Consider the following 25548-nt stretch of genomic DNA (forward strand, 5'->3'; position numbering starts at 1 on the left):
TAACCTGTGAAGAGAGCAGAACAAGGATTTACCGAAAACTGGGATTTATCTGTGGTGGCTTTAAACTGTATTTTCGCCTTTCTTCGAGGCTTTAATTCTTTAGTTGTTTTTATTTTTCAAAGAGGACTGAAAAAGGTGATATTTATCAGTATAGGAGAAGAAGGCCGGGCTCCACCTGCTGCAAGGAAAGACAGGTGAGTCTCTTTCCTGGAAGGCGACTTCAAGATGATTTCGTTTTATGCTAACTCTGAAAAATAGCTGCTAGCCTAATTCTTGTTTCATTTAATGATTATAACCTAACTGTAGGCTAATTAAATGTGTATAGTTCAGTTGAGCCTATTTTCTTTAATTTCAGCATCACAGTTTATCGTGCCAAACTTTTTAATGTACTTTGGTCTGTTGACCTGTTTTGTCTGTCCAAAGACCTTTGCAGTCCATATTAGCGTCACGCTTATAAAACTAAAGTGACACATGTATCATTGCAAGTTTTAATGGCTTTAAGAAAAAAAAACAATTAAAAAAAATAACTTTTAACTTGTAGTGATAAAATGAGATAAAATGAGTTAAAATAATTAATAAGAAGCATGAAGTGAATGAGCGCCTGTGTGCTCCCTGTGGTCTCATATGACTTCATGTCCTCCTGTTTGCAGGACAGTGAATACTGTAACTGGTTTAACCTTTGCTAATAGTTATAAACTTAAAAGTTTATACTTGCATTAACTTAAGGAGCTTATTCACATGACATTAAGATACAAATATTAGGAAACGCAGTTCAGATAATTTCTCATATGGACTTCATGTACATGCATTTTTAATGTCATTTTTCCATTTTAGAGATAGCCTACTAAACAACACAACATGAATTGTTGGTAGACCTTGCTATCTGGAGGGATGGCCCTTGATTTGCAGGGTATTGAGTGAACATGTGTTTTTCATTTGTATGTGTACGTTAGCTAAAACCTTCTCAGATCAAACATGAAATAACTGAAATGATCATCAGTCAGTCTTAGTAGGGATGTGTAGTATTTTGAATTGTGGCAAACGATAGACTGCATAAAAAATGTGTACTGAGCCACCCTGGCATCACCCATTGGTTTGTGGACTGCCGCTTTAGAGCCAGAAGTTGCCGCTTTTGGCCATCGCCATCTTGTTTGTTTTTTTTACCCAAAATTAACCATATTTGGTCGACAAGGAGGATATGCATCATTACATCTCTATCCTGATTGACTCCTCGCCATAGTAGGGACCACAGCCAAAACCTCCCTGTTGCCTCCTTCTGAGTGGCTGCAGTATAGGTCATAAAGCCGGCCTCCTCCATGTTAACTGATGGGACATGAGTCAAACTATAAAATCAAAATACACGTCAAATACATTTTTCTCAAAGATGGTTTCTGTCATTATAGTTAGTTCTTATCATGCTGATTTACGTCCAAGTGTTCATTTTTCTAACAAGTTTATTTTTAATTAGTTATTTGATGCTGTAAAAAGGATGATTGACAGCTCTGTTGACAAATCCGGCTCCTGCAGCCGATCTGTTCCTGATTAGCAGAGTAGAGGAGGAACGGTGAGAGGAGACGTAACTAAAACAATCACTACAGTCATTGAAGTTTCCATATCTGTGAACGTCTGCTTCAGACCAACACAAAGAAGCTGTTCTGCTGTTAAACACGATGCCTTGCGGGGTCCTTGTTTTTTTTTTTCAGTAATGTAATTGTGTAATCTCGACTGCACAACTCTGGTCTAAATGACATCACCATCACAAGATGGCAGCGCTTGTCATGGGGGCTATTTTGGCATTAACTTCGTACAATGAGAGCAGATGGAGACGTGTAGTCCATCTATACAGTCATTGGTGGGGACTTGTCAATCAAAGGTAGCCCCTCCCCGTAGCATACCCTGTTTTCCTTTCTATTTTACTCCAAATGGGACAATAATTTACTGATGCTGTGCTGAAGAAAACTTAAACTCATCAGTGTAGTCTAGTAGCTACAAGTGGTAGATTTGACCAAGTGGACGTGTTTTTGCGACCAGTGGAGTCGCCCCCTGCTGGCTCTCTGAAATAATGCAGATTTAAGGCAATTCCACATTGACTTTACGTTTGAAACCAAGAGACGTCAACTTCCTATATACAGTCTAATACAAAATGTTATTCCACTCATGTATGCCGTCTCTGGTTATCCATCTCGGATAATGTATTTCTTTAACAATGTAAGTATTACCTACAACATGGTGTTTGCTTGTCAATTATAACCTTCAATAATATATCTACAGGCAAACAGGACTGTAAGGGTCTTAACCACCTAGACCACCTGCCCTGAGGAGTCAAGGAGAGAAGGACATAAGGAGGAAAGGAAGGAAGGAGCCGGATCGTTGTCTATTGTTGCCCTCTGCTTCCCACTGAATACAGATGTATGCTGAGAAAGTTGTGACAGAGGGGAAGATGGGTGAGTGCACGTGTTAAGTACACTGTTGTTCTTGCTCCCTTTCTCCCCACCCCTCCTCCTTACTCCTTCACACACACACACACACACACACACACCCCACACGCACATGCACAGTTTGAAGTGCCGCTCATGAGGCCTGTTTTTCTGTATTTAGGACCAGACATCAGTCCACTTGACAAGTTAAACATTAACCGGTTTGTTTAAAGCTCGCTCTGTTTCTCTCTCTTCTCTGGATTTATTTTTCAGCTTGAAAACATAACTTTGATTGTCTCTTTTAGTTCAATAGTATGAAGTCCTGGCACAAATAGAGATGTGATTGTGTTGTTTAGTGAACACACGCCCATCATTTAAAGGGCAACCAAAGAACCCACACCTGCCCTGTTACTTTGCATCAACATTAATGCAGTATAAATGGAAGTGTTGGCCAAATAACATCCAGCTTTATGGCTCCCATAATGAGTTTATTGCTCATTACATGATGGTGTTTTATAGGAGAAGATAAGATAAGATACTTGCTGTGTTTACACTTGCTGGAAACCTGCTGTCGGTGTGAGCAGGGAAACTCTGTGTCATGTGTGTGTTTAAAGCCCATTTCTACCTTTTCTACTTCTTACAACTTTAGTACAGACAATTAATTTACATTAATTGTGTTTGTTCCCAATATCCCCGCTAAATAATGTTATAAGTACCTACCTTATATTGCTAAGTGCTCGTACAATGAAGCCAGTCGTCTCCTAGGAAGTGTAGTCTTTAGTTGAACCTGTTCATCCTCTCCAAATCTTCTGCTCCTCCAAACAACAAGTCTTTTTGGCTGTTGTCCTTGTTTTCTTTCTGTCTGTGTCTGAACAGAGCGGGACCTTTGGTTTTACAGAGCTGCTGCCCTACTGAAGGGAGTCCACCCAGATGCACTGAATCAGGCTGCGTCTGTAATTATAGTAACAGTCAAGCAAAGGAGTGGCACACATGCTCTGACTTACGTAGTTACAAGAAATGGGAAACCCTCTATTTCACAAACAAAGTTTTTACCTTGATCCTGACAAGCTTATACACGTGTGGGAGCAAGTAGCACTCCTGTCACACAAGGTGTTTGCCAATACAGCTAATATTTACTGCACTCTATGATTATGTTTATTTTAACTTTTCTGCTTTGACAACTACTACTGGTGTGACTCACAGCTTTTACTGTGACTTCATCTCTGTGTGTGTGAAGTCTCCTCCCTCTCCTGCTTTCTTTGCTTCATCCGGGTCTCACCCCACCTCGGTTCACTTCAGTCTACTCAGGAAGGGGATGTGCTTCAGTTTTCATTCTGACACCCCTTTAAACCCCCTTTTCCTATTTAAACTGGAGTGAAAATGTTGAACTAAGCTCAGGCCTGATTCTGAAAGAAAAGACACGAAAATGTGACTTTCCTGTTTTGACAGTAGATTGTGTAATCGGTCTCCTGAAGTCCAAATGTCAGTGTCTCAAGCAACAAGAATATTACATTAGAGGTTCACAATCGCAGTCAGCTAGTAGGCTAAAACATAGACTTAAGCCCAAACCATAAGTGGTTAAAAAAATACAATATCCGAACACAGGTGGTGGAGGTTTTGGCTGATGATGTCATCTGAGGCTGATTAGAAGACGAGCTGATGATGAAGACTGGGCGGTGATGGGGAGGTGGAGGGTAGCATGTAAGGACGGCATGAATGAGCTGGAGGCAGAGAAAAGTCATATTTATAAAGACAGCAACAATATGGTGAGGCTATCGCTGAAGTTCAGGTGCTCATACACCTATGACTTTGGAAGTGTTAGAAATACTGCCTGGTACAAAGGGGAATTAAAAAGCAACTTGTGGACACACGTTAAGCTGTCAGACCTTCCTTCATATGAAAATCGCTCTGAATATGTTGGCAACCTGCAGCAGGACTGCAGCCTGGCTCTTCATGACCTGCAGCCTAATGACACTGGATATTACTACTTCAGGTTTGATACAGAGTCGTATGGATGGCATAGTAGAAAATCAGTGTATCTCTCTGTCACAGGTAGGTTACTACAAAGAGTGTCATTATTTAACTTTAATATTCCAGCTTTTGTTCATACGATGGTTTCTGTGTGTTTAACTGAAGAGCTGAGCGCCACGGTGAACCCTGACACTGTGCGAGCAGGAGACAGCGTGACCCTTGGGTGTAGAACATCCTGCCAACTTCACAGCACAGCAGCCTGGTCGCCAAACCAGAGTTCCAGGCTCAGGCAGAGGATGCTGGGAATTATTTTTGTGCGTTTGAAGGACAGGAGTCATTGCAATCAGATCCTGTGGCTCTGAATGTTCACTGTAAGCATATTTATTATTGCATTATTGAAAACTAGTAATTTACAGTGTGATATAAGCACTTTAAGCTAAAGTCAACAGCTGATGTGATTATTATGACCCAGAATTAGATAAGAAATATAAGAAATATGACTGAACGGGTTATAAAAGGTCAAAGGTTACACAGTCCATAAGTGAGCGTATACATGGGTACAGTGGTTGTGTTTTGAATACAGATCCTCCGTTGAACGTGTCTGTGGAGGTGAGTTATCCCAGCAGCACCTGACAGCCAACAGCTCTGCTAACCCTGCAGCAGAAAACTACACCTGGTACAAGAGGACACCATCTGCCAGCTCCAGCTTCCTGCTCCAGGTGGGCTCAGGACAGGTGCTGTCCCTCCCCTCTGAGGAGGCGTCCCACACTGGACTCTACCTCTGCCAGGCCGGGAACGCACTGGGGGAAAACACCTCGACCGGGGTGTTGCTGAGCATGAAAGACGGTTTGTTCCACTCTATTGTCACTAATAAGTTGCTTCTTCTAGAGAACTGAGGTGTCATCATTGAACAATCTCGTTTATTTAATTATCTTCTTTATTTGAGGTAAATCAGAGATCTTAATTTTTCACACAGATTTTTCTACTATCGCCTTCCACCGAACCCTCCTCCGCGCTGGAATTGGATTCAAAGTTGTGATTCTGCTGGTGCTGCCACTGATTGTCACCTGTTGTTGGTACGTTATTTACATATAATATTTACATGCACAATTATTCATTCATTCAAAAAGTGCTGAACTTCATTATGTACAACCTTTTCTTGCTTCATAGTAAAAGAAGGCAGAGTAAATCTGCTGTGGACAAAGAGGTGAGAACAACACGGCTCTGTTTACATGAATTAATAAATGCATTTTTTTTACTAAATGTCTGATTGTGCCATGTTTTGTTTCAGGAGAACGACCGTGATTATGAAAACTTCAGTGCTGCCAGGTCATAAAGAAGAGGTTAAACAGCTGGAAATGTCTGTTTAAAGAAACCAGAGAGACATGACTTCCTAGCTACTTGACTTTGCACATGACTGACTGTGGTTTGTATGCTTTGAGGAGCTCGACAAAAACAGAGTAACAAACGAGGGGGTTAAAAAACTGCAGCAGATATTGCTTGACATATTTTGAGGTCTAACTGTTATTTTGTTCTCTATCTTTGCTCTTGTTTGTTTTGTTTGTAGTGTCTTGTAAGCCGATGTTGGCCAGGCACCTCACTGTGGTTGAAGTGTTATATGTTGCCCCCTCAGTTTAAAACGCTCACCTATGGTTAAGGTTTAACTTTATAATATTCAGTGTCTTTAATTGCTGCCGAAACAAAATACAACATCATAGCTTTGATTGGATGGATGCATTTCAGACATTTTTATTTTGTACTGTAAATAAATTACGTCAAGTATTTCAAACTTTAATAAAATGCTGGCTGCTGTAATAACTGTAAAGATAATCAGAGGATTAAACAAATGTGTTATTAAGAAGTATGAATGTGCAGTAAACCTTCTTGTCTTGTCTTTGAGGCAAATTTCTTCTTCAGCTTCTTGAAATTAAAATGAAAAACAAGCTTTTCATTAAATCCAAGATGTGACATATTTTTTATAATAGATCTAAATGTTAATGTTACTCTTCAAGGTGCTAAATTACACTCACTAAGAACACATCTCAGTTAACATACAGTGCAAAGTAGAACTAATCATCTCTATTTGTTGTTTAAACATTAAAGCTCCTGTGAGGACCTTTCGGTTTGTGTGGTTTTGGCGCCCCCTGTGGACAAAGCTGTACCTCTCATCTCTTTGCTGATTTTGTCCTGTACATGCTTAAAGTAACAATGTTTTTAATTGAAATAAATGTTTTTAAGTCACTATCTATCTCCGAATGAGTTAACACAATGGTGATTGAGCCTACGGCCCACTGATGAAAGCTTTTGCATTTGCAGTATATAGTATTATCACAGGCTGGGTGTCTTTTTTGTACAAAAATCAAAAGCGACGCCCAGTTAGTGACGCGTTTTCCATCACCCAGCAGTGGTTAGTCTGCCAGAGAGGGTAGGCGGAGCTAAGCGGCTGCACTTCCCTTTTCTGTAAGCATTTTGAGGAAACAGTTATCTACTATGGCTGAACAAACAAAGAAAAGATCGATGACTACAGATACAACTTCAAAAATAAGTGAAAATCCAAAGAAAAAGAAACAAATTCAAAGCTCAGATCAAGTCAAACATTCTACAAATTAAAGCTTGGAAAATCAAGAGAACCATGACAAAGGGAGTGAGCCTTACATCTGGTTAAATTGGGATGAGTTCTTTAATTCCTGATCATTGCCAGTGTGAGGTGCTTAAGAGCACATCAGTGTGTTGGTTTTTAACGAAAAGTCTCATCCTGCTTTCTTTAATAGTCCTTTGTATCAATCACTTAAAACTTATGCCCTGGAAAATGTAAACAAAGGCAGCGTGCAGTTAATCACTTCGTCTGACACCTACCCCCCACCAGCGGTTTCAGGCGTTAAAATAAAATAAAATAATGAGTCTTTGCTGATGGTGTGGTTTGCTTTTGTAGCTCATAAAGAATAATTTCAGTCTGTTTCATAACTAGATAAAAACTCCTCACAGGAGCTTTAACTAAGCATTAAACATTTACAGTTAATGCAACTGAACAAAACAGCTGGTGTGTAAAGAACAATATTGTTTACTTAAATGGCATTTAAAAATAGACCATATGTGCACCAAGCTGAATATGCTACATCAGACAGACTCTAAAAATAGACTGAAGAGATAAAGAGCTGATGTTTTAAATGGACGTCCGGGTGTCAGAGTCACTGTCCTGCTGGTTGTTCCTCCTCCTGTTCGTCTCCTCGGGCTCTGGTCTGTATCTGTGTGAGTCTTATCACACTGAACAGTTTACCCTAAACCCCACAGTCCCCACTGCTCACGGCCTTTAATTGGATCATCATGACTGTATTTTCCATCATCATCTCCATGCTCGTCATCACCATCACAAACAGGCTATCAGTAGCAGCTGCTTCAGTGTTTTCAGGAACAGTGCTCATACAGGACTTGATGCACTCTGTGGTGCGTTTAACAACAACAACTCCAACTTAGCACTCAACGTCTTTGTTATAACGCCAGGTCAACCCACCAAGTCACAGAGAAGAAGGACTTTGATGATGAGATCTAACAGAGTGTTAAGTAAACACTAAATTTACAGAGCTTTGTCGTGGGTTTGATTAACTTATACTAATTCATTTTTCCTTTCTTTGAGTTACCTGGCTGCTGGGTCTCCTTCCTGGTGTGGCCAAAAGATGTGTCCGTAGGTGGAGTCTGGCTTTATGGAGGAGGACCATACCACGTGCGCTGACAGCATGGGGGGGTAGGGTTTCATTGTATTCAGGTTTAGTTATGTTGTATGTTGTCCTCCCCTGCACGTTTAGTCTTGGTTTGGTCAGCTTGTATAAATGTCCCCCTCAGTTCTCATTTCATTAGGTCTGTTGGTTGAGTTCACATCTAGTTAGTTATTATTCAGTAGAGTTTTGTTCTGTTGACCTCTTTTAATTTGCTTATTTAAGCAATTTTGCTTTTGTTAAACCCCTTTTTGAATAAAAACCCTGATTTTTGAGCTTTAAACCTGTGTTCCTTTTTGCCTTGACTGTTTGGTCCACGACAGTAGGTCTGAATGTAAACACACACGAGTGTCTGAGGGAAAGATAATGTTTTGTTGTTGTGAGGTGTTTGTACAGTACAGAAGAAATAGGTCCTGGTCTTGCTGAGTCCTTAACGTGCTATAGCAGTTGTCTCTGTGAGGACGTACGAGTTGCTCCCTGATGATTTGCATCTCCTGAAAGGGCAGATTATCAGATACAGTGACGTTACATTATGAAGTTATACATTCAATGTTACCTTGATTTAATTGTGATAAAGAATTTGTAACCCTGCATGTGACACCGATTATGTCGTCCTGTTTGTTTGCTATGGGCCACCGTACTTAGTGTGAATGTAGCAGTGTCAGTCAGACTTGATTAAGGATCTGTATAATGTGACTGAAAAACAGTGTTGTTCACATGCACAGAATGGAACTAATTCTTACAAGCCCTTACTAGTTCAAGCAATAACCTGTGAATGCATACCGCTGTGAATTATGCACCTGGTGCCTTTAGAACCACATCTTGTTGGTTTGTGTTGGACAAATGCTTCCTTCATAGCCATTTTCTACATGCCTGCCCTGAGTGCTATTATACATACAGGTATTCAATTTCCTGTTTCCTGACCTACCTCCCCTACTACCCCTTTGATGCTAAAATACTGATTGTTCAAAGGATATGAAAACGTATAATAATACTAATCCCCTGTGTAAGATGCAAAGTACTCACCTCCAAATGAGAAAGGCCACTATGGCTATGACAGCAGCAACCAGCAGAACACCGATGGTCACTATGATGGGCAATCCGATTTCCACCCATCTGCCTTCTGAAGACTTTGACAGGGTAAGTTCTGTAGTGGACAGAAAAAAGGATGAGAACTAGAACTTACTTTACTTGTACAAGTGTCTCAGGCTGTATTTCTATCACAAGGTGATTGTGAACAGCCAGACCGTGGACCAAGAACATCTAAGTCCTTGGTTTAAGTTTGGCCACGTGTTACTCTGGGACTATTTTATGCAGAATTTTGGTGTTTTAAAATTGTTTTCTTCAGGGTTGAAAATGTTGTAATTTTCCTGTGCAGATGTCACGTCATTTCTGTTCAAAGGTTTTTTAGTTGTTTTGTTAATCAAAGTTAGCAGGACTTAACAGAGTGAATGACAGAGGATGACACAGCCTGACAACAGACAGAAAACAAGAAAACAACAGGAGTTTGGCTTCACACAGACGTTTCTCAACAACTACTTAAGAATTGTTTGTGGTGTAATGACAACACTACCCAACACCAACCAATATGAGATGATTCTCAACAGACTCAAATACCTTAAATCATCCCAAATCCCACTTATTTAAGTTAGAGTTTGTCTCTACACTTTTAACTGTGACTGATTTTTCTGTGAACATCAGTGTCGGACTTACTTAGAAAAATGAACATATATGAACTGACTTTTACGTCATGCTGAGTTTATACAGCTTCAGTTCTGCTTCTCATAAATAGCACAAAGTGTCACACAGACAGTTGGCTGAAGGAAGTGGTTCTCAAAGTCAATCACCTATTAAGCTTTGCACGCAAGTCAGCAGAGTACAAATATTGTAAGTTTAGATTGGTGGTAAGACGGTGTGATGGTGAACGAGACACAGAGACAGACACAACACAGAGGAAGGACACACAAAGAGATGTTGTCCACCATCATGCAGCAAACTGACTTCAGACCGACAGATTCCTCTTCAGAGTTTTGTGATGATTGGCAATTTTGTGCATAAACTCTGAATTACCGATCGATTATGAAGATGATAATGTTTTGCACAAGAGGATGAGGATTTTTCTGATCATGCTGATAATGTAGATACCCACCTGACACCAGCAGCTGCACACCGCTCTGCTCCGGCATCTTCTGTGTAGGGTGTTTTGTGATGAGGTAAAACACGTACGCTCCGCTGTCCGACAGCCTCAGGTCAGAAATCCTCAGAGAACAGTTCTTTGTTCCTGGTCGTCCCAGGTACTCCACCCTGTTCTGGTAGGACGGATCAGGGAAGATACCGTCGCTGTGGTAGACATATCTGAGAAGCACACGGACAGACTGTTACTTAGGTATTTTGTGTGTCTTAATTCTGTGTTATTAGATCTGAGTGTCTTCAATTATACCTCTGTGTTATGCAGCGGCTGTCCTCCAGACACCACATCTCAGACAAAACTTCTCCTTTATCCTAACACAGAGATAAAGACATAAAACGCTGAGTACTTGACTCTATATGTTTAAAATACTTACTTTAAATAGTTACTTTAAATAAATAACTTTCATTCAACCCGGTTTTTAGCCCTGCCAGAGGAAGTTTTCTGGTTAAAGACACAACACAGGAAGTACTAAGAAGGCAAACAATGCCTTCTTTGTTGAATTACCTGAGCAGACAGGTTGGTTTCATTAGAACTTCGGGGGTAGTCATAGGAACAAGGGAGAACCACGGAGGAACCAATCGCAGCGTAGATAGGGCCGGAGGGGAGATCAACCGACCAATCACCTGCAAGAACACCTGGAGGCCAAAGGATACGTGTTCAAATGCAGCAATGTATTATAATCAGATTATAGTTAGATTCAAGTTGTGCAACATTTCCTCAACAATTAGTTGTTTTTACAGGTTTTATGTACAGCAGATATTATTACACATGCATTTATACGTATATATTTATATTTGTATGTTTTTGCACTCTGCCACCATCTTGAACATTCCAGCGCAAGTTTACAGCTCTTTATTAAACTCATTGTACTTTATTTAATTATTTCTTAAATTCTATTTTATTTTATTTTATCTTATTTTATTCTATTTCCCCTTCTATGTAGAAACCTACAATAAACCTGATTCTAATAATTCAAATAACTTACTGTGTAGATTTACATTACATTAAATTTATATACTTATTTTCAGTATCAGAAACATGATCCAGAGATCCATCCATACCCCATCTTTCACTTTGCAAAGTGTTGATGACGCCATGAATGCTGGTGCTCTCTTACCTTTCATAAAGAGTGTGAGCAGCAGCCAGCAGCTCCTCGCAGCTCCTCCAACCATCTTCTCCTCCTGCTGTAGCTGTAGCTTGATTTATTGAAGTCTCCTGACTTTCCTCCCTCTGTCACCTCCTCTCCTTCTCAAGTCCTTTATGCGACTAGGTGATCTGAGTCTACTTTCCTCTTCTTTTTGTTAAGTCTGTGACGTGCGTGCTTCCTTCTTTGAGAACAAGTCTTGTAGGTCAGATTCTCCAACTTCCCTTTTATTTCCTCTGACATCAAGGAGCTGGGGTGATGACTGTGGTTTCATGCCAGCAAAAGGAACTAGACATAAATAAGTGTGTCTAAGTGCTGGTTGGGGGACACTGGATGCTTGCAGGGTCAGTTTAAGCAAATATGAGACATCACATAGACCCCTATACTAAAACAATAGCTGCTGTCTTTATATCAGTTTGTGTTAAACCCCCATGAACTTGGGTATTTTATGGTTATTTGCACTTGTGGGACAGTGTGTTCACCTGTAGCAGGTCTGCAGGCTCTGTGAGGGCTCTCGTGCCCCGTTTGTCCACTCAGAGACGTAAGCTGACGTCACTCGTGCCCCTCTCGTCTGCGCAGCTGACCGCTCACAGGACGACCACACGGACAGACTCAAACTGCGGATAAACTTTGACTAACTTTGTCTTATTTGGTCCAAACCTCCAAATGTTTCCCCCTTTTTTATTAAAAGCTGGCGCTGGTGGTTTCGGTTGATGGTAACTGTCGCTGAAAACTTTGTTACGTGTTTTTTTCTTCTTTCTGTGGGGTCAGTAACCTGTGAAGAGAGCAGAACAAGGATTTACCGAAAACTGGGATTTATCTGTGGTGGCTTTGAACTGTATTTTCGCCTTTCTCCGAGGCTTTAATTCTTTAGTTGTTTTTATTTTTCAAAGAGGACTGAAAAAGGTGATATTTATCAGTATAGGAGAAGAAGGCCGGGCTCCACCTGCTGCAAGGAAAGACAGGTGAGTCTCTTTCCTGGAAGGCGACTTCAAGATGATTTCGTTTTATGCTAACTCTGAAAAAAAGCTGCTAGCCTAATTCTTGTTTCATTTAATGATTATAACCTAACTGTAGGCTAATTAAATGTGTATAGTTCAGTTGAGCCTATTTTCTTTAATTTCAGCATCACAGTTTATCGTGCCAAACTTTTTAATGTACTTTGGTCTGTTGACCTGTTTTGTCTGTCCAAAGACCTTTGCAGTCCATATTAGCGTCACGCTTATAAAACTAAAGTGACACATGTATCATTGCAAGTTTTAATGGCTTTAAGAAAAAAAAACTATTAAAAAAACAAACTTTTAACTTGTAGTGATAAAATGAGATAAAATGAGTTAAAATAATTAATAAGAAGCATGAAGTGAATGAGCGCCTGTGTGCTCCCTGTGGTCTCATATGACTTCATGTCCTCCTGTTTGCAGGACAGTGAATACTGTAACTGGTTTAACCTTTGCTAATAGTTATAAACTTAAAAGTTTATACTTGCATTAACTTAAGGAGCTTATTCACATGACATTAAGATACAAATATTAGGAAACGCAGTTCAGATAATTTCTCATATGGACTTCATGCACATGCATTTTTAATGTCATTTTTCCATTTTAGAGATAGCCTACTAAACAACACAACATGAATTGTTGGTAGACCTTGCTATCTGGAGGGATGGCCCTTGATTTGGAGGGTATTGAGTGAACATGTGTTTTTCATTTGTATGTGTACGTTAGCTAAAACCTTCTCAGATCAAACATGAAATAACTGAAATGATCATCAGTCAGTCTTAGTAGGGATGTGTAGTATTTTGAATTGTGGCAAACGATAGACTGCATAAAAAATGTGTACTGAGCCACCCTGGCATCACCCATTGGTTTGTGGACTGCCGCTTTAGAGCCAGAAGTTGCCGCTTTTGGCCATCGCCATCTTGTTTGTTTTTTTACCCAAAATTAACCATATTTGGTCGACAAGGAGGATACGCATCATTACATCTCTATCCTGATTGACTCCTCGCCATAGTAGGGACCACAGCCAAAACCTCCCTGTTGCCTCCTTCTGAGTGGCTGCAGTATAGGTCATAAAGCCGGCCTCCTCCATGTTAACTGATGGGACATGAGTCAAACTATAAAATCAAAATACACGTCAAATACATTTTTCTCAAAGATGGTTTCTGTCATTATAGTTAGTTCTTATCATGCTGATTTACGTCCAAGTGTTAATTTTTCTAACAAGTTTATTTTTAATTAGTTATTTGATGCTGTAAAAAGGATGATTGACAGCTCTGTTGACAAATCCGGCTCCTGCAGCCGATCAGTTCTGGATTAGCAGAGTAGAGGAGGAACGGTGAGAGGAGACGTAACTAAAACAATCACTACACTCATTATTCTTTCAGTAAGTTAAGTGTGTGTTTTGGTTAGCAGAAGTGGTTACGGTGGCTCCACCTGCCGATCTCGACTGCACAACTCTGGTCTAAATGACGTCACCATCACAAGAAGGCAGCGCCTGTCATTGGGGCTATTTTAGCATCAACTTGGTACAATGAGAGCAGATGGAGACACATTGTCCATCTATACAGTCATTGGTAGGGACTTGTCAATCAAAGGTAGCCACTCCCCGTAGCATACCCTGTTTTACTTTCTATTTTACTCCAAATGGGACAATAATTTACTGATGCTGTGCTGAAGAAAACTTAAACTCATCAGTGTAGTCTAGTAGCTACAAGTGGTAGATTTGCACAAGTGGACGTGTTTTTGCGACCAGTGGAGTCGCCCCCTGCTGGCTCTCTGAAATAATGCAGATTTAAGGCAATTCCACATTGACTTTACGTTTGAAACCAAGAGACGTCAACTTCCTATATACAGTCTAATACAAAATGTTATTCCACTCATGTATGCCGTCTCTGGTTATCCATCTCGGATAATGTATTTCTTTAACAATGTAAGTATTACCTACAACATGGTGTTTGCTTGTCAATTATAACCTTCAATAATATATCTACAGGCAAACAGGACTGTAAGGGTCTTAACCACCTAGACCACCTGCCCTGAGGAGTCAAGGAGAGAAGGACATAAGGAGGAAAGGAAGGAAGGAGCCGGATCGTTGTCTATTGTTGCCCTCTGCTTCCCACTGAATACAGATGTATGCTGAGAAAGTTGTGACAGAGGGGAAGATGGGTGAGTGCACGTGTTAAGTACACTGTTGTTCTTGCTCCCTTTCTCCCCACCCCTCCTCCTTACTCCTTCACACACACACACACACACACACACACCCCACACGCACATGCACAGTTTGAAGTGCCGCTCATGAGGCCTGTTTTTCTGTATTTAGGACCAGACATCAGTCCACTTGACAAGTTAAACATTAACCGGTTTGTTTAAAGCTCGCTCTGTTTCTCTCTCTTCTCTGGATTTATTTTTCAGCTTGAAAACATAACTTTGATTGTCTCTTTTAGTTCAATAGTATGAAGTCCTGGCACAAATAGAGATGTGATTGTGTTGTTTATAACTGGGTCCAGAAATGTCAGCCAACCTTTACACCAAATTAAACTTAATTGCAGCACATTATGTTATATATCCAACCAGTGAACACACTCCCATCATTTAAAGGGCAACCAAAGAACCCACACCTGCCCTGTTACTTTGCATCAACATTAATGCAGTATAAATGGAAGTGTTGGCCAAATAACATCCAGCTTTATGGCTCCCATAATGAGTTTATTGCTCATTACATGATGGTGTTTTATAGGAGAAGATAAGATAAGATACTTGCTGTGTTTACACTTGCTGGAAACCTGCTGTCGGTGTGAGCAGGGAAACTCTGTGTCATGTGTGTGTTTAAAGCCCATTTCTACCTTTTCTACTTCTTACAACTTTAGTACAGACAATTAATTTACATTAATTGTGTTTGTTCCCAATATCCCCGCTAAATAATGTTATAAGTACCTACCTTAAATTGCTAAGTGCTCGTACAATGAAGCCAGTCGTCTCCTAGGAAGTGTAGTCTTTAGTTGAACCTGTTCATCCTCTCCAAATCTTCTGCTCCTCCAAACAACAAGTCTTTTTGGCTGTTGTCCTTGTTTTCTTTCTGTCTGTGTCTGAACAGAGCGGGACCTTTGGTTTTACAGAGCTGCTGCCCTACTGAAGGGAGTCCACCCAGATGCACTGAATCAGGCTGCGTCTGTAATTATAGTAACAGTCAAGCTAAGGAGTGGCACAAATGTTCTAACTTAAGCAGTTACAAGGGGTGGGAAATCTTCTGTTTCACAAACAAACTGTTTACTTTAATCCTGAGAGGTACACCAACAAGTAGCACTCCTGTCACACAAGGTGTTTGCTAATACAGGTAATATTTACTGCACTCTATGATTATGTTTATTTTAACTTGCTCTGCTTTGACAACTACTACTGGTGTGACTCACAGCTTTTACTGTGACTTCATCTCTGTGTGTGTGAAGTCTCCTCCCTCTCCTGCTTTCTTTGCTTCATCCGGGTCTCACCCCACCTCGGTTCACTTCAGTCTACTCAGGAAGGGGATGTGCTTCAGTTTTCATTCTGACACCCCTTTAAACCCCCTTTTCCTATTTAAACTGGAGTGAAAATGTTGAACTAAGCTCAGGCCTGATTCTGAAAGAAAAGACACGAAAATGTGACTTTCCTGTTTTGACAGTAGATTGTGTAATCGGTCTCCTGAAGTCCAAATGTCAGTGTCTCAAGCAACAAGAATATTACATTAGAGGTTCACAATCGCAGTCAGCTAGTAGGCTAAAACATAGACTTAAGCCCAAACCATAAGTGGTTAAAAAAATACAATATCCGAACACAGGTGGTGGAGGTTTTGGCTGATGATGTCATCTGAGGCTGATTAGAAGACGAGCTGATGATGAAGACTGGGCGGTGATGGGGAGGTGGAGGGTAGCATGTAAGGACGGCATGAATGAGCTGGAGGCAGAGAAAAGTCATATTTATAAAGACAGCAACAATATGGTGAGGCTATCGCTGAAGTTCAGGTGCTCATACACCTATGACTTTGGAAGTGTTAGAAATACTGCCTGGTACAAAGGGGAATTAAAAAGCAACTTGTGGACACACGTTAAGCTGTCAGACCTTCCTTCATATGAAAATCGCTCTGAATATGTTGGCAACCTGCAGCAGGACTGCAGCCTGGCTCTTCATGACCTGCAGCATAATGACACTGGATATTACTACTTCAGGTTTGATACAGAGTCGTATGGACGGCATAGTAGAAAATCAGTGTATCTCTCTGTCACAGGTAGGTTACTACAAAGAGTGTCATTATTTAACTTTAATATTCCAGCTTTTGTTCATACGATGGTTTCTGTGTGTTTAACTGAAGAGCTGAGCGCCACGGTGAACCCTGACACTGTGTGAGCAGGAGACAGCGTGACCCTTGGGTGTAGAACATCCTGCCAACTTCACAGCACAGCAGCCTGGTCGCCAAACCAGAGTTCCAGGCTCAGGCAGAGGATGCTGGGAATTATTTTTGTGCGTTTGAAGGACAGGAGTCATTGCGATCAGATCCTGTGGCTCTGAATGTTCAGTGTAAGCATATTTATTATTGCATTATTGAAAACTAGTAATTTACAGTGTGATGCAAGCACTTTAAGCTAAAGTCAACAGCTGATGTGATTATTATGACCCAGAATTAGATAAGAAATATAAGAAATATGACTGAACGGGTTATAAAAGGTCAAAGGTTACACAGTCCATAAGTGAGCGTATACATGGGTACAGTGGTTGTGTTTTGAATACAGATCCTCCGTTGAACGTGTCTGTGGAGGTGAGTTATCCCAGCAGCACCTGACAGCCAACAGCGCTGTGAATCTGACCTGCAGCAGCTCTGCTAACCCTGCAGCAGAAAACTACACCTGGTACAAGAGGACACCATCTGCCAGCTCCAGCTTCCTGCTCCAGGTGGGCTCAGGACAGGTGCTGTCCCTCCCCTCTGAGGAGGCGTCCCACACTGGACTCTACCTCTGCCAGGCCGGGAACGCACTGGGGGAAAACACCTCGACCGGGGTGTTGCTGAGCATGAAAGACGGTTTGTTCCACTCTATTGTCACTAATAAGTTGCTTCTTCTAGAGAACTGAGGTGTCATCATTGAACAATCTCGTTTATTTAATTATCTTCTTTATTTGAGGTAAATCAGAGATCTTAATTTTTCACACAGATTTTTCTACTATCGCCTTCCACCGAACCCTCCTCCGCGCTGGAATTGGATTCAAAGTTGTGATTCTGCTGGTGCTGCCACTGATTGTCACCTGTTGTTGGTACGTTATTTACATATAATATTTACATGCACAATTATTCATTCATTCAAAAAGTGCTGAACTTCATTATGTACAACCTTTTCTTGCTTCATAGTAAAAGAAGGCAGAGTAAATCTGCTGTGGACAAAGAGGTGAGAACAACACGGCTCTGTTTACATGAATTAATAAATGCATTTTTTTTACTAAATGTCTGATTGTGCCATGTTTTGTTTCAGGAGAACGACCGTGATTATGAAAACTTCAGTGCTGCCAGGTCATAAAGAAGAGGTTAAACAGCTGGAAATGTCTGTTCAAAGAAACCAGAGAGGCATGACTTCCTAGCTACTTGACTTTGCACATGACTGACTGTGGTTTGTATGCTTTGAGGAGCTCGACAAAAACAGAGTAACAAACGAGGGGGTTAAAAAACTGCAGCAGATATTGCTTGACATATTTTGAGGTCTAACTGTTATTTTGTTCTCTATCTTTGCTCTTGTTTGTTTTGTTTGTAGTGTCTTGTAAGCCGATGTTGGCCAGGCACCTCACTGTGGTTGAAGTGTTATATGTTGCCCCCTCAGTTTAAAACGCTCACCTATGGTTAAGGTTTAACTTTATAATATTCAGTGTCTTTAATTGCTGCCGAAACAAAATACAACATCATAGCTTTGATTGGATGGATGCATTTCAGACATTTTTATTTTGTACTGTAAATAAATTACGTCTCAAGTATTTCAAACTTTAATAAAATGCTGGCTGCTGTAATAACTGTAAAGATAATCAGAGGATTAAACAAATGTGTTATTAAGAAGTATGAATGTGCAGTAAACCTTCTTGTCTTGTCTTTGAGGCAAATTTCTTCTTCAGCTTCTTGAAATTAAAATGAAAAACAAGCTTTTCATTAAATCCAAGATGTGACATATTTTTCATAATAGATCTAAATGTTAATGTTACTCTTCAAGGTGCTAAGTTACACTCACTAAAAACACATCTCAGTTAACATACAGTGCAAAGTAGAACTAATCATCTCTATTTGTTGTTTAAACATTAAAGCTCCTGTGAGGACCTTTCGGTTTGTGTGGTTTTGGCACCCCCTGTGGACAAAGCTGTACCTCTCATCTCTTTGCTGATTTTGTCCTGTACATGCTTAAAGTAACAATGTTTTTAATTGAAATAAATGTTTTTAAGTCACTATCTATCTCCGAATGAGTTAACACAATGGTGATTGAGCCTATGGCCCACTGATGAAAGCTTTTGCATTTGCAGTATATAGTATTATCACAGGCTGGGTGTCTTTTTTGTACAAAAATCAAAAGCGACGCCCAGTTAGTGACGCGTTTTCCATCACCCAGCAGTGGTTAGTCTGCCAGAGAGGGTAGGCGGAGCTAAGCGGCTGCACTTCCCTTTTCTGTAAGCATTTTGAGGAAACAGTTATCTACTATGGCTGAACAAACAAAGAAAAGATCGATGACTACAGATACAACTTCAAAAATAAGTGAAAATCCAAAGAAAAAGAAACAAATTCAAAGCTCAGATCAAGTCAAACATTCTCCAAATTAAAGCTTGGAAAATCAAGAGAACCATGACAAAGGGAGTGAGCCTTACATCTGGTTAAATTGGGATGAGTTCTTTAATTCCTGATCATTGCCAGTGTGAGGTGCTTAAGAGCACATCAGTGTGTTGGTTTTTAACGAAAAGTCTCATCCTGCTTTCTTTAATAGTCCTTTGTATCAATCACTTAAAACTTATGCCCTGGAAAATGTAAACAAAGGCAGCGTGCAGTTAATCACTTCGTCTGACACCTACCCCCCACCAGCGGTTTCAGGCGTTAAAATAAAATAAAATAATGAGTCTTTGCTGATGGTGTGGTTTGCTTTTGTAGCTCATAAAGAATAATTTCAGTCTGTTTCATAACTAGATAAAAACTCCTCACAGGAGCTTTAACTAAGCATTAAACATTTACAGTTAATGCAACTGAACAAAACAGCTGGTGTGTAAAGAACAATATTGTTTACTTAAATGGCATTTAAAAATAGACCATATGTGCACCAAGCTGAATATGCTACATCAGACAGACTCTAAAAATAGACTGAAGAGATAAAGAGCTGATGTTTTAAATGGACGTCCGGGTGTCAGAGTCACTGTCCTGCTGGTTGTTCCTCCTCCTGTGCGTCTCCTCGGGCTCTGGTCTGTATCTGTGTGAGTCTTATCACACTGAACAGTTTACCCTAAACCCCACAGTCCCCACTGCTCACGGCCTTTAATTGGATCATCATGACTGTATTTTCCATCATCATCTCCATGCTCGTCATCACCATCACAAACAGGCTATCAGTAGCAGCTGCTTCAGTGTTTTCAGGAACAGTGCTCATACAGGACTTGATGCACTCTGTGGTGCGTTTAACAACAACAACTCCAACTTAGCACTCAACGTCTTTGTTATAACGCCAGGTCAACCCACCAAGTCACAGAGAAGAAGGACTTTGATGATGAGATCTAACAGAGTGTTAAGTAAACACTAAATTTACAGAGCTTTGTCGTGGGTTTGATTAACTTATACTAATTCATTTTTCCTTTCTTTGAGTTACCTGGCTGCTGGGTCTCCTTCCTGGTGTGGCCAAAAGATGTGTCCGTAGGTGGAGTCTGGCTTTATGGAGGAGGACCATACCACGTGCGCTGACAGCATGGGGGGGTAGGGTTTCATTGTATTCAGGTTTAGTTATGTTGTATGTTGTCCTCCCCTGCACGTTTAGTCTTGGTTTGGTCAGCTTGTATAAATGTCCCCCTCAGTTCTCATTTCATTAGGTCTGTTGGTTGAGTTCACATCTAGTTAGTTATTATTCAGTAGAGTTTTGTTCTGTTGACCTCTTTTAATTTGCTTATTTAAGCAATTTTGCTTTTGTTAAACCCCTTTTTGAATAAAAACCCTGATTTTTGAGCTTTAAACCTGTGTTCCTTTTTGCCTTGACTGTTTGGTCCACGACAGTAGGTCTGAATGTAAACACACACGAGTGTCTGAGGGAAAGATAATGTTTTGTTGTTGTGAGGTGTTTGTACAGTACAGAAGAAATAGGTCCTGGTCTTGCTGAGTCCTTAACGTGCTATAGCAGTTGTCTCTGTGAGGACGTACGAGTTGCTCCCTGATGATTTGCATCTCCTGAAAGGGCAGATTATCAGATACAGTGACGTTACATTATGAAGTTATACATTCAATGTTACCTTGATTTAATTGTGATAAAGAATTTGTAACCCTGCATGTGACACCGATTATGTCGTCCTGTTTGTTTGCTATGGGCCACCGTACTTAGTGTGAATGTAGCAGTGTCAGTCAGACTTGATTAAGGATCTGTATAATGTGACTGAAAAACAGTGTTGTTCACATGCACAGAATGGAACTAATTCTTACAAGCCCTTACTAGTTCAAGCAATAACCTGTGAATGCATACCGCTGTGAATTATGCACCTGGTGCCTTTAGAACCACATCTTGTTGGTTTGTGTTGGACAAATGCTTCCTTCATAGCCATTTTCTACATGCCTGCCCTGAGTGCTATTATACATACAGGTATTCAATTTCCTGTTTCCTGACCTACCTCCCCTACTACCCCTTTGATGCTAAAATACTGATTGTTCAAAGGATATGAAAACGTATAATAATACTAATCCCCTGTGTAAGATGCAAAGTACTCACCTCCAAATGAGAAAGGCCACTATGGCTATGACAGCAGCAACCAGCAGAACACCGATGGTCACTATGATGGGCAATCCGATTTCCACCCATCTGCCTTCTGAAGACTTTGACAGGGTAAGTTCTGTAGTGGACAGAAAAAAGGATGAGAACTAGAACTTACTTTACTTGTACAAGTGTCTCAGGCTGTATTTCTATCACAAGGTGATTGTGAACAGCCAGACCGTGGACCAAGAACATCTAAGTCCTTGGTTTAAGTTTGGCCACGTGTTACTCTGGGACTATTTTATGCAGAATTTTGGTGTTTTAAAATTGTTTTCTTCAGGGTTGAAAATGTTGTAATTTTCCTGTGCAGATGTCACGTCATTTCTGTTCAAAGGTTTTTTAGTTGTTTTGTTAATCAAAGTTAGCAGGACTTAACAGAGTGAATGACAGAGGATGACACAGCCTGACAACAGACAGAAAACAAGAAAACAACAGGAGTTTGGCTTCACACAGACGTTTCTCAACAACTACTTAAGAATTGTTTGTGGTGTAATGACAACACTACCCAACACCAACCAATATGAGATGATTCTCAACAGACTCAAATACCTTAAATCATCCCAAATCCCACTTATTTAAGTTAGAGTTTGTCTCTACACTTTTAACTGTGACTGATTTTTCTGTGAACATCAGTGTCGGACTTACTTAGAAAAATGAACATATATGAACTGACTTTTACGTCATGCTGAGTTTATACAGCTTCAGTTCTGCTTCTCATAAATAGCACAAAGTGTCACACAGACAGTTGGCTGAAGGAAGTGGTTCTCAAAGTCAATCACCTATTAAGCTTTGCACGCAAGTCAGCAGAGTACAAATATTGTAAGTTTAGATTGGTGGTAAGACGGTGTGATGGTGAACGAGACACAGAGACAGACACAACACAGAGGAAGGACACACAAAGAGATGTTGTCCACCATCATGCAGCAAACTGACTTCAGACCGACAGATTCCTCTTCAGAGTTTTGTGATGATTGGCAATTTTGTGCATAAACTCTGAATTACCGATCGATTATGAAGATGATAATGTTTTGCACAAGAGGATGAGGATTTTTCTGATCATGCTGATAATGTAGATACCCACCTGACACCAGCAGCTGCACACCGCTCTGCTCCGGCATCTTCTGTGTAGGGTGTTTTGTGATGAGGTAAAACACGTACGCTCCGCTGTCCGACAGCCTCAGGTCAGAAATCCTCAGAGAACAGTTCTTTGTTCCTGGTCGTCCCAGGTACTCCACCCTGTTCTGGTAGGACGGATCAGGGAAGATACCGTCGCTGTGGTAGACATATCTGAGAAGCACACGGACAGACTGTTACTTAGGTATTTTGTTTGTCTTAATTCTGTGTTATTAGATCTGAGTGTCTTCAATTATACCTCTGTGTTATGCAGCGGCTGTCCTCCAGACACCACATCTCAGACAAAACTTCTCCTTTATCCTAACACAGAGATAAAGACATAAAACGCTGAGTACTTGACTCTATATGTTTAAAATACTTACTTTAAATAGTTACTTTAAATAAATAACTTTCATTCAACCCGGTTTTTAGCCCTGCCAGAGGAAGTTTTCTGGTTAAAGACACAACACAGGAAGTACTAAGAAGGCAAACAATGCCTTCTTTGTTGAATTACCTGAGCAGACAGGTTGGTTTCATTAGAACTTCGGGGGTAGTCATAGGAACAAGGGAGAACCACGGAGGAACCAATCGCAGCGTAGATAGGGCCGGAGGGGAGATCAACCGACCAATCACCTGCAAGAACACCTGGAGGCCAAAGGATACGTGTTCAAATGCAGCAATGTATTATAATCAGATTATAGTTAGATTCAAGTTGTGCAACATTTCCTCAACAATTAGTTGTTTTTACAGGTTTTATGTACAGCAGATATTATTACACATGCATTTATACGTATATATTTATATTTGTATGTTTTTGCACTCTGCCACCATCTTGAACATTCCAGCGCAAGTTTACAGCTCTTTATTAAACTCATTGTACTTTATTTAATATTGTTTTAAATTCTATTTTATTTTATTTTATCTTATTTTATTCTATTTCCCCTTCTATGTAGAAACCTACAATAAACCTGATTCTAATAATTCAAATAACTTACTGTGTAGATTTACATTACATTAAATTTATATACTTATTTTCAGTATCAGAAACATGATCCAGAGATCCATCCATACCCCATCTTTCACTTTGCAAAGTGTTGATGACGCCATGAATGCTGGTGCTCTCTTACCTTTCATAAAGAGTGTGAGCAGCAGCCAGCAGCTCCTCGCAGCTCCTCCAACCATCTTCTCCTCCTGCTGTAGCTGTAGCTTGATTTATTGAAGTCTCCTGACTTTCCTCCCTCTGTCACCTCCTCTCCTTCTCAAGTCCTTTATGCGACTAGGTGATCTGAGTCTACTTTCCTCTTCTTTTTGTTAAGTCTGTGACGTGCGTGCTTCCTTCTTTGAGAACAAGTCTTGTAGGTCAGATTCTCCAACTTCCCTTTTATTTCCTCTGACATCAAGGAGCTGGGGTGATGACTGTGGTTTCATGCCAGCAAAAGGAACTAGACATAAATAAGTGTGTCTAAGTGCTGGTTGGGGGACACTGGATGCTTGCAGGGTCAGTTTAAGCAAATATGAGACATCACATAGACCCCTATACTAAAACAATAGCTGCTGTCTTTATATCAGTTTGTGTTAAACCCCCATGAACTTGGGTATTTTATGGTTATTTGCACTTGTGGGACAGTGTGTTCACCTGTAGCAGGTCTGCAGGCTCTGTGAGGGCTCTCGTGCCCCGTTTGTCCACTCAGAGACGTAAGCTGACGTCACTCGTGCCCCTCTCGTCTGCGCAGCTGACCGCTCACAGGACGACCACACGGACAGACTCAAACTGCGGATAAACTTTGACTAACTTTGTCTTATTTGGTCCAAACCTCCAAATGTTTCCCCCTTTTTTATTAAAAGCTGGCGCTGGTGGTTTCGGTTGATGGTAACTGTCGCTGAAAACTTTGTTACGTGTTTTTTTCTTCTTTCTGTGGGGTCAGTAACCTGTGAAGAGAGCAGAACAAGGATTTACCGAAAACTGGGATTTATCTGTGGTGGCTTTGAACTGTATTTTCGCCTTTCTCCGAGGCTTTAATTCTTTAGTTGTTTTTATTTTTCAAAGAGGACTGAAAAAGGTGATATTTATCAGTATAGGAGAAGAAGGCCGGGCTCCACCTGCCGCAAGGAAAGACAGGTGAGTCTCTTTCCTGGAAGGCGACTTCAAGATGATTTCGTTTTATGCTAACTCTGAAAAATAGCTGCTAGCCTAATTCTTGTTTCATTTAATGATTATAACCTAACTGTAGGCTAATTAAATGTGTATAGTTCAGTTGAGCCTATTTTCTTTAATTTCAGCATCACAGTTTATCGTGCCAAACTTTTTAATGTACTTTGGTCTGTTGACCTGTTTTGTCTGTCCAAAGACCTTTGCAGTCCATATTAGCGTCACGCTTATAAAACTAAAGTGACACATGTATCATTGCAAGTTTTAATGGCTTTAAGAAAAAAAAACTATTAAAAAAAACAAACTTTTAACTTGTAGTGATAAAATGAGATAAAATGAGTTAAAATAATTAATAAGAAGCATGAAGTGAATGAGCGCCTGTGTGCTCCCTGTGGTCTCATATGACTTCATGTCCTCCTGTTTTCAGGACAGTGAATACTGTAACTGGTTTAACCTTTGCTAATAGTTATAAACTTAAAAGTGTATACTTGCATTAACTTAAGGAGCTTATTCACATGACATTAAGATACAAATATTAGGAAACGCAGTTCAGTTAATTTCTCATATGGACTTCATGCACATGCATTTTTAATGTCATTTTTCCATTTTAGAGATAGCCTACTAAACAACACAACATGAATTGTTGGTAGACCTTGCTATCTGGAGGGATGGCCCTTGATTTGGAGGGTATTGAGTGAACATGTGTTTTTCATTTGTATGTGTACGTTAGCTAAAACCTTCTCAGATCAAACATGAAATAACTGAAATGATCATCAGTCAGTCTTAGTAGGGATGTGTAGTATTTTGAATTGTGGCAAACGATAGACTGCATAAAAAATGTGTACTGAGCCACCCTGGCATCACC

General features: G+C 40.3%; 2 protein-coding genes and 1 pseudogene across 2 annotated transcripts; 1 reads left to right on the plus strand and 2 right to left on the minus strand.

The window, feature by feature from the left end:
• Positions 1 to 7615: 7615 nt before the first annotated feature.
• LOC138584647 (programmed cell death protein 1-like) lies at positions 7616 to 12207 on the minus strand. The gene is made up of 6 exons (XM_069656931.1): positions 11410 to 12207; positions 10797 to 10927; positions 10542 to 10603; positions 10251 to 10456; positions 9128 to 9248; positions 7616 to 8595 (listed from the first exon to the last, which is right to left on the minus strand). The coding sequence occupies exons 1-6, from the start codon at positions 11462 to 11464 to the stop codon at positions 8532 to 8534; spliced, it is 639 nt and encodes a 212-aa protein (XP_069513032.1). The 5' UTR covers positions 11465 to 12207; the 3' UTR covers positions 7616 to 8531.
• Positions 12208 to 16355: 4148 nt separating this feature from the next.
• On the plus strand, positions 16356 to 17534 carry LOC138583709 (carcinoembryonic antigen-related cell adhesion molecule 6-like; annotated as a pseudogene).
• Positions 17535 to 19284: 1750 nt separating this feature from the next.
• On the minus strand, positions 19285 to 24459 carry LOC138584567 (programmed cell death protein 1). The gene is made up of 6 exons (XM_069656832.1): positions 23662 to 24459; positions 23049 to 23179; positions 22794 to 22855; positions 22503 to 22708; positions 21380 to 21500; positions 19285 to 20847 (listed from the first exon to the last, which is right to left on the minus strand). The coding sequence occupies exons 1-6, from the start codon at positions 23714 to 23716 to the stop codon at positions 20784 to 20786; spliced, it is 639 nt and encodes a 212-aa protein (XP_069512933.1). The 5' UTR covers positions 23717 to 24459; the 3' UTR covers positions 19285 to 20783.
• Positions 24460 to 25548: the final 1089 nt, after the last annotated feature.

This window comes from Semicossyphus pulcher, unplaced genomic scaffold, assembly GCF_022749685.1.
Source record: "Semicossyphus pulcher isolate SPU_LCO1_2020_fin unplaced genomic scaffold, fSemPul1.0.p SCAF_9, whole genome shotgun sequence".
Lineage (NCBI taxonomy): Eukaryota > Metazoa > Chordata > Actinopteri > Labriformes > Labridae > Semicossyphus > Semicossyphus pulcher.

Excerpts from the sequence above, each read along its gene's own strand:
- LOC138584647 (XM_069656931.1), bottom strand. The coding sequence starts at position 11,464 with ATGGTTGGAGGAGCTGCGAGGAGCTGCTGGCTGCTGCTCACACTCTTT. Across the intron at positions 10,604-10,796 it reads AAACCAACCTGTCTGCTCAG|GATAAAGGAGAAGTTTTGTC; the intron begins GTAATTCAACAA and ends TCTCTGTGTTAG. Across the intron at positions 8,596-9,127 it reads GTGGCCTTTCTCATTTGGAG|GAGATGCAAATCATCAGGGA; the intron begins GTGAGTACTTTG and ends CTGCCCTTTCAG.
- LOC138584567 (XM_069656832.1), bottom strand. The coding sequence starts at position 23,716 with ATGGTTGGAGGAGCTGCGAGGAGCTGCTGGCTGCTGCTCACACTCTTT. Across the intron at positions 22,856-23,048 it reads AAACCAACCTGTCTGCTCAG|GATAAAGGAGAAGTTTTGTC; the intron begins GTAATTCAACAA and ends TCTCTGTGTTAG. Across the intron at positions 22,709-22,793 it reads AGCCGCTGCATAACACAGAG|ATATGTCTACCACAGCGACG; the intron begins GTATAATTGAAG and ends TGTGCTTCTCAG.